Source organism: Mustela nivalis, assembly GCF_964662115.1.
Source record: "Mustela nivalis genome assembly, chromosome: 14".
Lineage (NCBI taxonomy): Eukaryota > Metazoa > Chordata > Mammalia > Carnivora > Mustelidae > Mustela > Mustela nivalis.
Window position 1 is genome coordinate 5,793,747 of NC_139033.1, and position 16,261 is coordinate 5,810,007.

A 16,261-nucleotide genomic window follows, 5' to 3' on the forward strand; every position below is an offset into this window, starting at 1 on the left:
GCCAGTACCACATGGAGCTAGCCCTCGGGTCAAAGCCCACCCTCCCTCCAGCTCACTCTGGAGAAGGAACACAGGCAGGACCGCAGCACCCCTCCGGGTCCCACTCAGGACTCCCGGGATCCCTCCCTGGGGTGCTTTCATACCTCCCGTCAGCTCCATAGTCAGCTTTTCATTTTCGATCATTTTCTTCTTCTCCTCCAGCTCAGCAATCAGGTTCTCCTTCAGCTCTACCTTCTTGTCTTCGAATTCTTTCACCGCTGCCTTCTTTTCTTTAATGTAGTTTCTCTCCACCTGTTCAGTCTGAGCGAAAGAGAAACACAGGCTAGGGCTCCGTGGGGCCCTTGCAACCAGAGTTCCGACTCCAAGCCTGACTCTGCACTCGGGAGCCCAGAAAACACCTTTACAAGAAAGGTGGGAGAGCGGCCCTCACACGTGCACTGGCAGTAGTGACACGTCTGGGAACGAGTTTCCCCGAGAATGCGTAAAACTGAACCATACGACTTCTGCTTGTCTTTACGAGCGTACCCCCACTTGCTACTCAGTATTTCCTCTCTCCCACCTCTTACACTGCATGGCTTCTATGTTAATAGAACTTAAGATTCTCAAAGACAAACTCTTTTAAAGCCACAATTTCGGAGGAAAATAGTATATTCCAATTGTAATACCTACATTCAAAATTAATTGCAATTATAAAATACTGAATCAAGGTGGTCCAAGTTATTATATTTGTTGGTATTTATGCCAAGATGAAGATCAACTAGAATAGAAGATCATCTATTAGGTAACCCTGAACCCTCAAGTACTCAAACACTGAAACACTGAAATACCAAATAAAAAAAGCATTAGTTTTTCAAATCTCACCATCGTATTAAGTGAAGAACAAGGCCACTTATGGTGGGCCACAGCTGGGGATCCCATAATCCTGCGGGCTGTGACAATGCGTGCTGCACTGACTTCAGAGTAAAATGGTGTCTGATAATGTGCTCTGCTAAAGCATGACATTCTCACACTCCTGTGTGGCTCTGATAAAGTTGGGACCTCCCACACCTACACACTAGCCACCCCAGGAAGAGATCATCATCCAAGATCCAGGCCCCCATCTCTGCACCACCACACTATGCTTCACAAAGAACCAACACTTAGATGTCTGCTGAAGGAAAGCAAAAATGTTAAATCCGTCTTTCCTACTGACCCAGACAGCTTCAGCTGTAAAACCTGAACCACTGAGCCAATTCAGAGGCTGGGCTGGGTCAAGGACCAATATAAAAAATTATTAGACCATTATAATTCAGACATACTCCTGGACAGCTTTAACATGAGATAAAAGTCAACAAGAAAGCAGTGAGAGGCGAGCATCCCCTAGTGTCCTGTGACAAGCAGAGGCTGTTCAACCTACAAATGAATAGATGGGAATTTCCAAATTGAGACCCAATATGTCCTTTAGTCAAACAGAACAGTGACGAAGGCTTGCAGCTGGGGGCTTAACTGTCCATTTGGTGACAGAAGGAAAGGTTCTCTGGATTGGGAAAGCAAGATTCCAGTCTCACAGAGGGCCTGCAACCCAGAAGATCCAAGGTACTTACTTCCAGCTGGAGGAAGAGCTCTGAAAGAGATAAAACGTGCAATTAGACTCGCTAGGCCGTGCCACCCTTCTAGACAGTGATGGTAGGATTCATTTAGAGGCACTAACTGCTTTCTAAGAGCACGGTAACGCAGAGCAAAATGTTTCCATCAGTAAAGTGCTGATATACATGAAGGGGAAGGATGGAAGAAACACTCCTGACTAGTTAAAATCTGGCCCCGTACAGGATCACTTCTGGCAGTTCTGCCCAAGGTCAAAAGCAAGCAGCGGGAACCAAAGTACCCCAGCAAAATAACACTGAAAGTTATCCCCCTTCTTTCACTCAGTACCTACAGGGTAGGATGGGTCAGGAAGGAGCAACGCAATTAATCCAGAAGCAGAGTCAACACTGATGTTTTTAAAGCATGTGTGAAGGCCTCTGTGTGGCAAGGAGGGACAGGCCGAGAGAGCTCAGAGCGCAGAGGTTCTGAGCCCCCCCGGGGGCATTCTTCACAGGCCACCAAGCCCCCTCGTCTGGCCTCAACTTCACAGCAACACCCACTGGGTCTGAGTGCAATTCCAAGCTTCAGAGTTAACAGAGCCTTTCCTGAGGACCCTTCACTTGCCAACCGCCCCTCGGACATGTCCAAGCAGCCACCAGAGACTGGTCACCGGCTTCATCACCCGCTTTATGCAGGCAACTAGTGGCTGTTTAAGCAGCAGCTCCCCCCACCACTAGATTGTAAGCCTCTCTAGAGCCAGTCCTTTGAACAAAATAGATCCACGACATCTCAACTTTTCTGGGTGGTGGTCGAGCTGTTGCCTACATCACAAAGATTGCTGGGGAACCCACAACTCCAGGAGGCATGGATTACATTTTACCATGGTCTCCTTCACAAATGTGATAAAGCCTACGGATCTCTTTCCCCCGAAACAGCATCTACACACAGCCACAGGTAATTTCATAGAAGTTTTGAGTTTCAGGACTCCAGATTAAGAAATCAGATCTCAATGAGCAGATGCTGAATAAGAAATCTGGGGGCACCTGGGTGGCTAAGTGGGTTTAAGCCTCTGCCTTTGGCTCAGGTCATGATCCAGGGGCCCTGGAATCAGGCCCCACATGGGGCTCTCTGCTCAGCGGGGAGCCTGCTTCCTTCTCTCTCTCTGCCTGCCTCTCTGCCTGCTTGTGATCTCTGTCAAATAAATAAATAAAATCTTTTAAAAAAATAAATAAAAAATAAATTTAACTAAGGAGCGGTGCCTGGCTGGCTCAGTCAGTGGAGCACAGGGCTCTCAATCTGAGGGTTTTGAGTTTAAGCCCTATGCTAGGTGTGGAACCTACTTTTAAAAAAAAAGAAAAGAAAAGAAAAAGAAAACAGAAAGAGAAAAATAAATTTAACTGAGGAAAGGGACAAGTATTTTATCACCCAGAAGCCCTGATCACTCTGGCCCTGGGAATGCCTGAGCACTTGAGCCAGGGCACACCTAGCCCAACACGCTCACTCAGTCCACGAGTGCTTTAGATGCACAAATGAATTTGATGCATTGCCTATGTGCCATTCTTAGAAACTACCCCTGCACCAAGTCAAAATGGCCATCAGCTCTCGGAGTAGTAAGAGGTCTGAGTTCCAACAGCCAGGCACCAACACAACAGGAACAAGTGGGTTAGCTCTGTGAGAATGTGCCTTTCAAGGCTTAAGCTGGGACTCACTTTGGAGTTCTTCAGCATTTATTCCTGGGGGGTGAGGGGGCAGGGGACAGAAAATTTTTGTGAAAGAACCTGCAAGAACAGGACCGAGAGCGGAACTAAGGAAAACCACTCAATACGCTACGGTTCTAGCCGCGGCTCACATCAGTTTACTTTCCTTACTTGCCTCTTATGCCAGTTCCGTGAGGTATGTGTACTCCCCTCTACAGATGGAGAACCTGAGGTTCCAAGAGCAAACCTCCTTACAGGCATAAGATCTAAGGTGCAGAGAGGAGACCAAACCTGGGCCTTCATCCCTCCACGGTGCACCTTTCCCTGCTACAGGGGAACACTGGGAAGGTGGCAAGGGATTTCACCGATGTCCCAAGGAGGTGCCTTAGGAACTCAGCTCGCAGTGGGGGTAACCTCAGGGGCAGCCAGAATGTGGACAGAGACTATTATTTCCTTTTTCCCAGTGCCTCCCATGCCCTTCAGCTCCCCTTCTGCCTGATGGTGTACAAGGGACATCTACTTCCCAGAGAATGGAAAAGCTCCACCAATGGGAAGCTGGGAAGTCACCGGATCAGAAAGCAAGAGGACAGCAGCCCGAGGAATGGCACCCAGACCTCATCTGAAAACCCAACATCACTTTCACCACTGCAGGGGTGGCGCTCAAAATGCTGGCTGACGAGGAGCTTCCAAATCGAACACTTTTGACACATTCCCTGTAAGCCCAGGAATGCTTATGCACTTCGAACGGTCATCACATCTTACTTTTTGCATGATTCTTCATTTACCTCAGAAAGTTCCTTAACTTTTTCCACGCTTGGATGTCTTCTGTCAATGAAATCGCACATTTCCTAAAGTCAAGGACAATGTGTTCCACTATTTCACTCTGCTCAGAGCTTGGATATAGCAGGTGCTCAACAAATTCTTACTGAAGGAATACATTTGCTCTGTTACAGTATACTCTTCCCCCGAATGCTTGTAATACTCCAGGGGAAAAACAAGAACACCCCTTTCCCCCAGAGCAGAGGATACCAGAAGAAACGACCTTCCAGCAAGAGTGAAACAAGCTACAATTCTTTCCCATGTAGCTCCTCTCATGGTCCACTCAGGCATCCACACAGGTGAGAAAGATGTATGAAACCACTTACCTAGGGGAGCCAGGGAGCCTGTTCTGTATGGAGCCACCACTAGGTAGCTCAACTACAGGCCGTTCATCGGCCACTGGAAGAAAGAGGAGCCAGTTTTCTACAACTGAAACTCTGGAGTCTCTCTTCCCCAAAACTCTCCCCTCCCCCATATCTAAGAATATAGAATTTGCATTTTAGACAACAGCTCTTATGGCCACATTATATAGATGATCAGTAAAAGGACACCTGAAGATGATGTGTTCCCACCTGAGACAGAGCCTCACCTGCATTTCGGATCCTCTCTTTGTACTGCTGATCTAGTTTTTTCATCCTCTTCTGATATTCCTGTAACGTACCTGATTTTGAGATTTACAAAATAAAACGTTACTTTGAAAATCAATCTGCCCTACATTTCAGTTCCTAAAATTGCCTAGCACCGGCAATAACTGTTTTAATACCATCAGAGTAAATAAAACCAGGGAAAGGAACGTGCAAACAGAGCTAACTAGACTCTGGTTCTCAACCAAGGCCCTGAGCAGAAATCACCCCACCTAGTGGATTAAGACTCTGTAGCAAGTGATGCTTGCTAGAGCAAGTGATGGGAGTGGAAAGGTACACGCTTCCTCAAGTGATTCTGATCACCTGCTGCTGCAGCTGGAGTCAATGGGCCTCCCTTTTCAGAAAAAAGCTCATTTTCTCAGTAAGGCCCAGATGATACACCGTCCAGTAGGACTTTCTCTGCAATGGCAAAAAGGTCCTAGGTTTCACTGTTCAATACGGGAGCCACCAGTCATACATAGCTACTATGCATCTGAAATGTAGCAAGTGCACTGAGGAACTGAATTATTAATTTTATTTAATTAAATTTAGATAGCCACACACGGCCAGTGACAATTCTGAAAAGCTTAGGTATAGATTTTCACCCAATGTCTACTCAAGTCATTGCTGTTCCAACATCAGTGAATTAGGAGAGTCAGAATTAATGTGGGAAGGGTTTCCTGATCATAATTCATTAGTAGGGTGTCATTTTCAAAATCTCTCACTCAACCATGCCAGGTATGCCCTACAGACTTGCTAGAGTAGAATGTATTCCTTTCTCTGGTAATACTTCCATTATTATGGAAAGGAAATAATAAATAAATAAATAATAAAACAAAGATATATAAATGCAACTCATGGGAACCATTTTTCACTATTCAGCAGAAATCCATGTCAGATGGGGTAGTTCAGGGAATATAAGGACTTAGTGGAAAAGATGCTTCACTGATGAGGGCCCCCCCCCCCAAAATAAGCTGAAGCGTTGCTGGCCACAGCTGACCTTGAGCTCCCAGTGCACCCCACAGGGCTAGACACCTCTCATCACTAATGACATCATTGGCTTCCACTCTGTGCATTTCAAAGACTGGAAAACAAATTTAAGCAGGAAGAAGTGATGCACCCAAGGCCAAATTTCCAGAAAGTAAGGATTCAGGCCCGTGACGGCCCTGAGAGCCAACGCTCCCAAGCCCATGCTGAACTGCCTTTAGCTGGAAAGAGCTACAGATACAGTTCACTTTTAACTTACCAAGCAAACCACAGGGAACACAATAAGGCTAATCCACAACTCATCAGCATTTAGTTTAGGAAAAAATGGTGCAGTTTCATGTATTCTTTAGCAATATCTCTCTCTAGCTTTAGGCTCACAGCGGTTTTCAGTTCATGCTCTTCAAAAAACCCTAAGTGAGGGTCCAAAATGTTTGAAAATCGCCACTCTCCTGAGAGCAGAAGAGAGCAAAAATTTTAAATCACTCCCCACAGGGGCGTTAAATACACAGACTTCGAAGGCTTGTGATACTCAGCGTATTTAGAAACAAAAGGTGCAGGGTGCCTGTGTGGCTTAAGTCGTTAAACGGCTGCCTTCAGCTCAGGTCATGATGCCAGGGTCCTGGGATCGAGCCCCGCATCAGGATCCCTGCTTGGCGGGGAGCCTGCTTCTGCCTCTCCCACTCCCCCTGCTTGTGTTCCCTCTCTCGCTGTGTGTCTCTGTCAAATAATAAAACCTTAAAAAAAAAAAAAAAAAGAAAAAGAAAGAAAAGAAAAGAAAAGAAACGAAACGAAGGGTGAGAAGACACACCAACCTTCCTGCAGCTGCTGCAACTGTCTCTTGAGGGAAGCCAGTTTATCCTGATACATCCTGTGAAGAGAGACAACGAAAGCCACACTGAGAGACAGAAGCATTCAATACTCGATTCCAAAAGAATCTACACACAGGGACCGCCTGTGTGTAGGCTGTTACCGGAACGTTATTAACGTCCTTTAGGAGACAGAGAAAATGGGTCCGCCAGCTGGTTTAAAATGTACCAGCAGCTAATGGGATCAGAAAGGGACAAGGATTCTGTGTTCTTGAATCATATCCCAGTTCTGCAGACTCTCCTGTATTATCGCACCTTTAGAGAATCAGTCCGAAATCTACAAAAATGAAGACACGCAGATTTTAATAAATAAAGGACAATGATAAACAGGCAAGAAGATACAAAGAAAAATCTAAAGCATGACGCCATTCCCTTCTGGATTTAGAAGTATAAATAACATACACGAAAACATAACAAAGGCATTAACACAGCAGCTCTTCTATCAACTCTACAATTTGATTATAAATTCTAAAGGAGTAAGATTATGCCTTTAGCACGTTTTGCTATGTAGATAGCATAGCTGTGTAAGCACCAAGTTAATAAACCTTCGTGTCATTTTTTAAAAGCACTACTCTTTTAGGATCAGAAATAATAGTTATTCAGTAACAAAAGTTAAAATGCAGGATTTATTTGCAGCCCCAGCTGGGTGAAAACACACAGCACACACAAAGCAAAACCGCCTAGCGCGTTATTCTCTCCCCGCAACCCCACACCAAATGGATTATAAACCATTATACACTCTGACAAGTCTGTTTTGTTTTGTTTTTAAGATTTTATTTATTTATTTGACAGAGAGACAGTGAGAGAGGGAACACAAGCAGGGGGAGTGGGAGAGGGAGAAGCAGGCTTCCCACTGAGCAGGGAGCCCAATGTGAGGCTCGATCCCAAGACCCTGGGATCATGACCTAAGCCAAGGTATACACCCAGTGACTGAGCCACCCAGATGCCCCACAACAAGGTCTGTTTATATGGTGGATTCCATAAATGAATCAACAGTATTTTTGCTTCTACCTGAAAATACCCCCAATTTTACAGTGACAGAAACAAGATTTGCAACCTGAACGAACACTGTCCAACAAATAACAGGCACAAGAGCTTTCTGACTACTCCAATAAGGGCTGTAAATACAACTGAACTATTTACACGAACTGAGGAAAGAGTTGGCAGAATCTGGCAATTACACAGGTGGTCTGATCAAAAGATCAATGAAAATTCTGATGTACTCTCAATACTCACCTTGAATCACACAAAGCATTCAATTTTAATAAAAAATTTTTCTGTATCCTGTATAGAGGCACATTCAATTAAAAAAAAAAAAACTCAAAAGAATGCTTATATATGCCGAACAGAGAAAACAGATGTATAAACTGCACACGATAGGTCAGTATTTAGAACCCAGTATATTCAATTTTCCACCACACCGAATGCAGCGAACAATGCCTTTGACTTCTGAGTTTGTACTGAAAAAATAAGCAAATAAGTTCAGATTTGGTAAAATGAAAGGTATATGGAAATGGTTCAAAGTAAATCAGTAAAAAGCCTGAAGGAATAAAGATGAAGACCAAGCACAGTTTCAGGAATGAAGCTGTGAGAAAAATCACGTGAATTATTAAAGTAATCCTTCTTTATGCAGCATTGGTGGAATTTAGCTGAATTACCCCCTTTGGGTTCCAGAGCCTGAAAAGAACAGAATCCAGACAATGGTCACGAACCATTGGCAAAATAGGACCTACAAAAAAAAGGAATGTGGATCACCTAGTTTAAAGATAAAAGAACTTAAAGTCGAATCAAGAGCCTCAAAATACATTCAACAAATACTTCTGAGATCTATTTTAATACAGTCTTCCATCTGTGTTTAGAATAAAAACGAGTGGTTCTGGTTTCTCTAGGCACAGTTAGAGAAGGCTTGGGCCAGGATGTGTGACCAGAGGAAAGGGCACTGGAGCAGGAGTCAGGAGCCCTGCTCTCCAGTCCAGCTCTCCCTGAGCTCTCTAGGCGCCAGCACACCATCAGCTCTCAGAGGGGTCATTTCCATCTGAGACCCAAATAGCTATGACGCACCCTTTATCCTGAGTAATGGTTTTCACATTTAAACAAAAACATGAAGAACTGGGGAACAATTCCCTCCTGATGCGTGGCCTTATTTCCCTGGAATCATTTCCTTCAAGGTTCTTCCTAGCCAATGCTCAAAAGATTCTTTTACCAGGAAGACCGATTATACATGACAAATTTAAAGGGGGAAAATGCACAGATACACTGGAGTTTGGAAGCTCCCAAAACCATACACACAAGGTCACTGTCAAGATTTACTTGTCAATTCTGTATTCCAAGCAAGAAATATAAGAATCACACTCACTGTTCCTTCATTTCTACGTAGTCCTCTTCATCATGCTTTGCCAGGTCAGTTTCACTAGCATCTTCGGTATCTAAATAAAATCAGGGAAGAAAGGTTTGTTAAAATCATTTCATAAAGACAGTATCACCTGACAAAGGGACGCTTAAACTTCTGTAAAATGAATGCAGGCCCATGGGAAGCCATCAGTGAAAAGGATTACATAGTTACTTTAGGAAAGAAAATGCCATTTCCAACTTAGACACGGCCAGACTTACGCAAAGAGCTGTCTTTGTCTCAAGTGCAACCAGAGCACAGGGTCCGTGAGACAGTCATGGTCAAGGCTGCTACTTCTACAGAAGCCCCTCTGGCCACTAGGAAACAGAGGTGTGTCAGACAGGACAACTAGAGGCAGCCAGGCCTTGCTCACTGCTCCAAGATGACCTAGTAAGTCCATTCTCTTCTGGTCTATGCCCTTAACGGATTTTTACATCACATCTATCCAAAGGAGAACCCAAACCAATGAAGTGAACTCTAATAACTGAAATTATTTTCAAAGTTACAACTAAAGGGAGAAGAAAAGAGACAAGATGATAAAACAGAAAGTGTTTCAAAACACTTTAAACATTGTTCTTAAAGTAAATAGTGGAGTGTCTACATAATTTCAACAGCCTTGCTTGAGCAAGGATAAAAATTTATTTTGGCTTCGCCGCTCCCCTTGTGGGCATTAAGAGCAATTACAAGTGTCTCACGTTGAAAATCCCTGGTTAAGGCCGGTCTTCAAATGTAGTTCAACCAAAAGCAATTAGTTCCTTCAACTTTTTTTTTTTTTTAAGATTTTTTATTTATTTTATTTATCAGAGAGAGAGAGGGGGAGAGAGCGAGCACACACAGACAGAATGGCAGGCAGAGGGAGAAGCAGGCTGGCTCCCTGCCGAGCAAGGAGCCCGATGCGGGACTCCATCCCAGGACGCTGGGATCATGACCTGAGCTGAAGGCAGCTGCTTAACCAACTGAGTCACCCAGGCGTCCCAGTTCCTTCAACTTTATTATCTGCACATGTCGCTGTCTTTTTAAAGGCTGCTGCAGATCCAAATCCTCACAAAGCTTTCTCCTCTCTTTCAGTCATGAGACCTTCACTGAATTCCTGTCATAGGCCAGCCACTGTACTAGGCAGTGGGGGAACTGAGATGAATAAAACCTATTCCTCAGTCCGGCAACTAGTCTAACCTTTTGCTCCACAGCCCTATATTCCACCCATATATTGGTCTCTATCTCCCCTTTCTTCTCCAGTGTCCGTTTTTTTTTTTTTTTTTAAGATTTTATTTATTTATTTGACAGACAGAGATCACAAGCAGGCAGAGAGGCAGGGGGCAGGGGTGGAGGGGAAGCAGGCTCCTGGCTGAGCAGAGAGCCCGATGCGGGGTTCAATCCCAGGACCCTGGGATCATGACCTGAGCTGAAGGCAGAGTCTATAACCCACTGAGCCACCCAGGCGCCCCTCCAGTGTCCTTTAATGGTTTTTTCTCCCCCACCTTTCTCCTTCTCCAGTAGCTCCTTCCTCAATCCTTCGAAAACTGTCTTCCTCACACTTGCCAAACTGTAAAGCCCAATTTGAAAAGCTGTGTTCTTAGAGGCAGTAATGATAACGGGAAGAACGTGGAACTGAATACACAACACCTGGGCACCATTAAGCAAATCCCTATCTCCCCCCTGACCCTGCTTCCCCAGAGTTACGAAAACGTCTACTGAGTACCAGGCTAAATACTTTATGCACATCTCATTTAATCCTCACACCTACGCTAGGAAGCCCCGTTACAGTCAGGGAAACTGAGGCTCGCGAGTAAGCTGCCGAAGGTCACAAAGCTGGGTTCAGTGAGCCAATTTAGACGAAGATCTGCCTGATTCCAGGTTCCGTTCTTTTAAGCAACCTGAGCTGCGCTGCCCAAAGCACGGCGGGCTGAAGCATTTCCCCGGGGTGGAGGCTCGGGGAGAGCACCTGGAAGCCAAGCTGGGCTTTACTCTGATTCTCTCCGGACCTCAAAAGGAGAGGGGTACTCAAGATACTCCATGGAAGCCTTTCTCATTCCAACCAGGAAAGAACTGGGGTTCACCAGAGACGGCTGAGGGGAGGACATAATCTTCAAGGGACCTCCAGCTCTGACAGCAGTTCCCCAAGTCCCCCCTTCCCATAACTGTTAGGGTACGACGTCCCCGCAGAAGCCCCGGGCCCAGCGCAGGTGGGGGTGACTTCCTGGAGCCGCGCTCCTCCCGGCGGCCCCTTCAGCCTCCCCCAGCCCCGGAGGTCGCCCCGCCGGTCGCCCCGCCCCACTCCCTGCAGCCCACTCACTCCCTCAGCGGTCCCACCCCCGCCCCGGGCGGCCGGGCCAGCCAGAGGACGCACCTTCATCCGACTCGCGGCCGCGGCAGCTGCGCTCGTCGTCCTCGGCGCTCTCCAGCTCTTCGTCCTCCTCGGGGTAGTACTCCGGGGCCGGCGGTGCTCCAGCCGGGGCCGGAGCCGGAGCCAACAGCCCCGCGGCGCTCATGTCGCCTCTGCCCGCGGCTGAGCGTGTCACCCAGCGACCGCGGCCGCGCGCCCTGCGGACTCGACGCCCGCCTAGCAGCCCCCGAGGGAGCCGCCAACTCGAGGAGCGGGAGCCGCGGCAGCCCCGGCGACCCCTTCCCCCTCTCCGCCAAGCTCCGCCCCGCGCGCCCGCGCTCGGCAACGGGGGCCTCGTGCCGGCGGTGACTTCCGGGTCGCGAGCTGTCCGAGGACCGCCTGACTCCGACATCCTTGCGGAGGTGGAGAGGCCAATGGACGCCCCCTTCGTCTTAACCTCGGCCCTTTCATCGCCGTCTTTAAAATCCTCAACGCGTAGTGGGGAGGGGCGGAGACAAGATCTCTGGAATTAGGCAAATCTTTGGACAGGCCTGGCCGCAGCTAGGACCCCGACGCTCTCAGGCGACTTCTGGAAACAGCCGCCAGGCGGCGCAAGGAGCCAGAACTAAAGCGAGGATCCTTAGCGCCCCGAAAGAGGCAGAAGGGTTGAAGGTGGTCTCTCATTGAAATAAGTGAACATGATCCATCTCCTTTATGGGTTAGGAAACGCTGACATCTAGAATTTTCGTGATCATCCCCCAGAGCCTGTATCTTCCCCTAATTGGAGCTTTATTGAGAACTAAAAGGCAAGGATGCTGATAATTCCCTTCTGGAGTCAGTAAAAGGGTGTTTTCCCAGTCCCTCGGAGTCCTGTTTGTATAGGTGTATCAGTAAGGTCTTCTCCCGATTTTGCAAATGAGAAGTGAACATTTACCTAAAAAATGGTAGCGTCCAGGCTGCCTTGTTTACACGATTATACCCAAGCGCTGTATATTACTGCTGCCCCATATTTTTTAGAATATTAATTTTTTAAAAGGTGCTTTCCCCCAACCAATAACTTGCTAATATCTCTCAGCTGAGCAAATGGAACGTTCTGCTTGCAGGAAGTTAATTAAGCTAACATAAGGAAGGTGCTATGTGGAAACTTAGAAAACAAGAGAGCTGAATACCTGCATGAATTAATTCATGATTCCCTCTGAGTAGTAGACACTGTGTTATAAGCTTTGCTTAATGAACAAATTTAGGATGTCTCTTGTCTAGTTGTGGGTAGCAAGAAAAGGGGTAAAGAAAAGAGCCTATGAGTAACCCTGCTCTCTCTATGTTGCATCCCATTCTCCATAGAATAAGTAACTTACAAGTAGCGAGGTTGAAAACAGATCTAAAAGCCAGGGTGGGCCCCAGTATCCTGATCTTTCATGACCAAATTCATCTCTGAATGGAATCCCCGAGTCTTCTCAAAGTGAAAAAAAATTTATTCTCATCCCATTTATTTTAACATTTATTTTCTACCTTGTCTTAATGAAAATCTTGGCTCTTTATGGAAGATCTTTCCACCCAACAAAACTCAACAATTTCTAAAATGGACTGCTCCAATGTCTTTCCATGAGTTCAGAGATCTTCTGAAGCTCTTTCAAAGAACATTCTCAAGACTCACTGTAGATGCACCATCTGTATTTAAACTAGGATTTTAGAACATCCTCTTGCCCGAAGGATGAAGTCATTTCTATTTTTATTTTAGATCACATCTAAATTATTTGTAATCAGCTATATTGAGCAAGTTGGGTTTCCATCAGAGGCAATAATCATAGACCAGAAAAAGCACCAACATTTTAGAAATTAGAGTTCATTGATATAATGAATAAAAAAAAAAAAACAGATTTGACTTCGTTGCTAATTGATTTTTTCAAGACATGGAATTTTTATCTTGCTTATGTTTTCTTTCTACTTGATTGCAAATAACATCTGTTAATGGTCATGCATTTCTTTTTTATATGAATAGACACAACTGAACACTGGTAGTGAAAACTTACTCCATTTCTTCAATCCATATTTCCAGCTGCATTATTGGTAGAATGAGCTCTTAATTTATAATTTGCTCTTTCAGAGGCGGACCTAGTCAGAAGAGTTCTGTTGTGACTTTTGTCTTACCTAATATAATTAGTATATAATATATTATATATATAATATAATAATTAACATAATTATTATATTCAACAACCTATAGTTGTTGAATATAATAATTTTGGGGGCTTCCTGGGTGGCTCAGTCAGTTAAGCATTTGACTTGGTCAGGCTCTGTGCTCAGCAAGGAGTCTCCTCGGGATTCTCCCTCTGCCCTTTTCTTGCTCCCTCTAAAATAAATCAATAAAATCTTAAAAAGTATTTATATGTATTACAATTTTGGATAGTCTCTCTAGACCTTTAAAAATCAAGATCCCACAGACTTACACTGAAATCTCTCATCCCTTTCTAAAATGCTAGTCAACACTGCTCAGGAGGCACCTACTTCAGAACTCAAATTAAGTCCTGCCAGCCTCGTTTCCACAGGCCCCCTCTGCATACCCAAACACCCCAGTTTGAAGGGGAGCATTGTAACTGGAATGGAGTATCATTGTAAAACATAGGAAAAACACCTACAGTGTTTAGGACACAAATTTTGTCAGCAGGAATTAACACAAGAGTTAAGGATGGAGAGTTTTCAGAGAGCCAAGTCCTACGAGCATCAAATGAGGCTTAGCATCAAACTGTGTGCCTGAAAGGAAACCATTTCTTCATAAAATGCTGAATTGCCAAAGTCCGTCAACTTTGGGGTTTATGAGTAAGAGTAGCAGTTTTCAGTTTCTGGTATTGACTTAATCAACCTATACAGCTTCAAAAAATATAAAGAATGGCTCCCAGGAACAAGAAGCACTTTCACCCAGGGGCAGACCAGTCTCCGATTATCACAGGTTGCACTTTGGCCATTAGTTCACACAGAATCATTAAAAACATTGGCCCTGGAGAAACGAATATGCTGACTCAGCGCGCTGAAGCCTACCCCACAGTTCCTGCTCCTACTGTCAAAACGATTATCAAAACTCACAAACTGGGGCTCCTGGGTGGCTCAGTGGGTTAAATAAAGCCTCTGCCTACGGCTCAGGTCATGATCTCAGGGTCCTGGGATGGAGCCCCACATCGGGCTCTGTGCTCAGCGGGAAGCCTGCTTCCCCCTCTCTCTCTCTGCCTGCCTCTCTGCCTACTTGTGATCTGTCTGTCAAATAAATAAATAAAATCTTTATTTAAAAAAAACCTCACATTGGGACGCCTGGGTGGCTCAGTTGGTTGGGCGGCTGCCTTAGGCTCAGGTCATGATCCCAGCGTCCTGGGATCGAGTCCCACATCGGGCTCCTTGCTCGGCAGGGAGCCTGCTTCTCCCTCTGCCTCTGCCTGCCATTCTGTCTGCCTGTGCTCGCTCTCTCCCCTTCTCTCTCTGATAAATAAAAAAAAAAAAAAAAAAAGAAATGCATATATATCATCTTAATAGGAAATAAGTCTATAAAAATTTAAAAAAAAACAAAAAACCTCACAAACTAATTATTTCTCCAGTTTTGTCCTTATTCCTACCAAAATGAGCCCCATCGGTGTTGAATGCCTTGCCTGCTCACAGTATACACCTCGTATGAAGATCTTTGTGCCCCCCACAGCATTAAACTGACGTCTGTCGAACGCAATGCAAGGGCAACTCTCTTGCCAAAAATATAAAAAAACTTAAATTCAGGAAATATTTACAAGTCCGGAGTGAATACACGCTCTATTAACTGATGGCATCACTACTTTGGGAGCTGAGTAAGAATGGAAGAATGGGGACTTCCTCAAAAGCTCTCACACGGTGGTCCCCGGGAGTCCCAGGGGCCCTTGCCTCTGGGAGGCTCCCAAGAAAAGTAAAGCTGCAGAGGAGTGCTATGAACTTTGACCCTGGTGCAGCACAAACAACGCCGACCGCACCCCAGGCGGGCCAGCGGGGTAACTGAAGTTGCAGGGTCTTCCGCGTCTTAGGAAACCCCGCCCCGCCCCGTCCCGCCCACCGCCCGCTCCGCCAATCCTCAGGCGCCATCGACCGCTCGGCCTCCCAGGCACCTCCAATCAAGTACCTATATCCGGCCCCAGTCCCGTGCCCCGCGGTCAGGGGAGGTCAGTAGAGGGCCTATCGGAGCCGAGCTGGGGGCGTGGTCGGGGGCAGGGGGCGGGCGAACTGAGACGGCGGGGCGGAGCGCGCTCGTCGCAGTCGGGTGCGATTGGCCACCCCTGGCAGGAGCCGCACCTCGGACAGCAGCAGCGGCGGCAGCGGGAGGGTCCGTGTGGCGCCCGGCGGCGACGGCGGCAGGGTCCTGCGTGAGAGAGTGGGTCGCGACACCGAGGCCACCGGCGGAGGCTCCGCGTGGCCGGACTCGACACTCAGCGACCCGAACCGGGGACCCTCCCGGGGACAAGCGGCAGAAGAGCGACTCGGGAACAAGTGTGGGAGAGGAAGCGGCGGCGGTGACGCCGGGCCCCGGGTGGTGACAGCAGGTCTGAGGTGAGAGCACCGCGGCTCGGGACGGTGACAAAGTGAGCCGAGGCAAGGAGACCCTGGGAGGAGTGAGATCGGGGAGGACTCGTGACGGGAGTCCTGGAGCGAGTTTGTCCGGACGGGGGAGAGGAGACCCCGAGAGGGGCCGGGATAGCGGGTCTGAGCGGGAATCGAGAGAGGGCTTGGGACAGCGGGTCTGGGGGGGTCCCCGAGAGGGCTTGGGACAGCGGGTCTGGGGGGGTCCCCGAGAGGGGTTGGGACGAGTGTGAAGACAGGAGACCCCGAGAGGGCTTGGGACAGCGGGTCTACGGGGAGTTCCCAAGAAGGCTTGGGACAACAGGTATGAAGGGAGAGTCCCCCAGGAGGGGCTGGAACAGCGGGTCTGAAGACAGCCCCGAGAGGACTTGGGACGGCGGGTATGAAGGGAGGGAGCCCTGAGAGGGGCC

At 47.1% G+C, this 16,261-nt stretch overlaps 2 protein-coding genes across 13 annotated transcripts in view; one reads left to right on the plus strand and one right to left on the minus strand.

Moving 5' to 3' along the window:
- SUDS3 (SDS3 homolog, SIN3A corepressor complex component) overlaps window positions 1-11,613 on the minus strand; it is a 215,599-nt gene extending 203,986 nt beyond the window's left edge. For 5 of the 12 annotated variants that reach the window (XM_082699791.1, XM_082699796.1, XM_082699793.1 and 2 more), the window contains exons 1-6: window positions 11,292-11,611; window positions 8,912-8,981; window positions 6,502-6,557; window positions 4,669-4,740; window positions 1,584-1,603; window positions 144-300 (exon numbers count right to left, since the gene is read on the minus strand). In XM_082699791.1, coding sequence (XP_082555917.1) covers window positions 144-300; window positions 1,584-1,603; window positions 4,669-4,740; window positions 6,502-6,557; window positions 8,912-8,981; window positions 11,292-11,433 — 517 coding nt within the window. In that variant the 5' untranslated portion in view covers window positions 11,434-11,611. Of the gene's footprint in view, window positions 1-143; window positions 301-1,583; window positions 1,604-4,651; window positions 4,741-6,501; window positions 6,558-8,911; window positions 8,982-11,291 lie in introns of all 12 variants that reach the window. The other 7 variants (XR_014302956.1, XM_082699799.1, XM_082699792.1 and 4 more) reach the window with 3 other exon arrangements.
- A 3,891-nt stretch (window positions 11,614-15,504) lies between these two features.
- TAOK3 (TAO kinase 3) overlaps window positions 15,505-16,261 on the plus strand; it is a 184,140-nt gene continuing 183,383 nt past the window's right edge. Inside the window, exon 1 of the mRNA XM_082699774.1 lies at window positions 15,505-15,821. The gene's annotated coding sequence lies outside the window, so the exon portion shown is untranslated. The remainder of the gene's footprint in view (window positions 15,822-16,261) is intronic.